The sequence below is a fragment of the Rhagoletis pomonella genome, unplaced genomic scaffold, assembly GCF_013731165.1.
Source record: "Rhagoletis pomonella isolate Grant_MI unplaced genomic scaffold, Rhpom_1.0 Rhpom_scaffold_15124, whole genome shotgun sequence".
NCBI classification, from domain to species: domain Eukaryota; kingdom Metazoa; phylum Arthropoda; class Insecta; order Diptera; family Tephritidae; genus Rhagoletis; species Rhagoletis pomonella.
This window is the reverse complement of record NW_023473642.1, coordinates 2,598-3,704: the sequence shown is the minus strand read 5'-3', so window position 1 is coordinate 3,704 and position 1,107 is coordinate 2,598. Positions and strand designations below refer to the sequence as shown.

Here is a 1,107-nt window from a genome sequence, read left to right as displayed (position 1 = left end):
AATTCGCCCTGCCTTTTGGCATACTCCTCTTCCTCGTCGGACGAGATTGTTATGGGTGTTGGTGCCCGCTCTACTTCGCCATCACATTCACCGCTTGGCCCGCTGTCGTCGGATCGTACGCTTACGTGCGATGATTCGTGCTCCATCTCCTCCTCTTCGCTCGTCAAATGTGGCGTATTGTTTGCCAAGTACTCTGCACCCCAATAGGCAGCCATCTCTGCATCTTCACTATTTTGGGGCAGTACGAACGGCTGCGTACTTTCGAGGCTTTCGATGTCCTCGACGCCGATTTCTTGTTGTTGCCTGCCACTGTTGCTACCGCCCTCGCTGGGGCTACTTGGCCGGCCAGCGTCGTCATGCTCGCCTCCGGTGCTGTTGTTGTCGCTCGAATTACTCGACCGGTCTCCACCGCTGCTGTCACTTCTACTGTAGCGTCGAATTTCGTGCTCTGTTAGGCGCTTTATACGTACGCGCAAAACGCCGCCCTCCACTTGCTCGGCTACAAAATTTGGCTGTTGCTGCTGCTGTTGCTCCATATTTTCGCGAACTTGTGCCTTGGCGCCCGCGGCACATCCTTTTTATTGCCGACAGTGGCCATTGCGCGACCAACTGTATTTTCCTAGTTTTCCGGCACTTTTGCAGCAAAATTTCGGTAATTTTGCTGCCGTTTCACTTTTTTTTTTTTCGTGGCTTTATGGACCCTGTAGTCCAAGATTGTTGGCAGTAATACTGTAATGTATATGCCAGGTTATACAAGAGTATTGAGGAAATCCGTTGATTCTTGAAGTCTCCCGCTATCTCAGAGGTTCTTCCTTTGATGCTCCTTGCTGTGCCGAATATGGGTGGAGGTGTTGGTGTGCTTTGACAAAGAGAAGATACACAAAACAGATACAAAGACAAAACGATTACATTGAACATACAGTTTCTCTAATGCAAACAGATATGCATTGAACATACATTTTTTTTTTTTTTTTTTTCTTTTATTTATTTACATTTGTACATCGACATGTAGCATAGTTTACACGTAAGTCGGAGCCCGTGGCTTGTCTTTTTAAAAAAGAACCGATTATATATTAATATAACATATTGATCGGTCCGATGAGTTTA

General features: G+C 46.6%; 1 protein-coding gene across 1 annotated transcript; it reads right to left on the bottom strand.

Annotated features, from left to right (window-relative positions):
• Positions 1-7: 7 nt before the first annotated feature.
• LOC118757187 lies at positions 8-1,097 on the bottom strand (the record flags this gene model as incomplete). The annotated part of the gene is made up of 2 exons (XM_036491920.1): positions 993-1,097; positions 8-859 (listed from the first exon to the last, which is right to left on the bottom strand). A coding segment is annotated over exon 2 (529 nt), but the record flags the coding sequence as incomplete, so codon positions are not given.
• Positions 1,098-1,107: the final 10 nt, after the last annotated feature.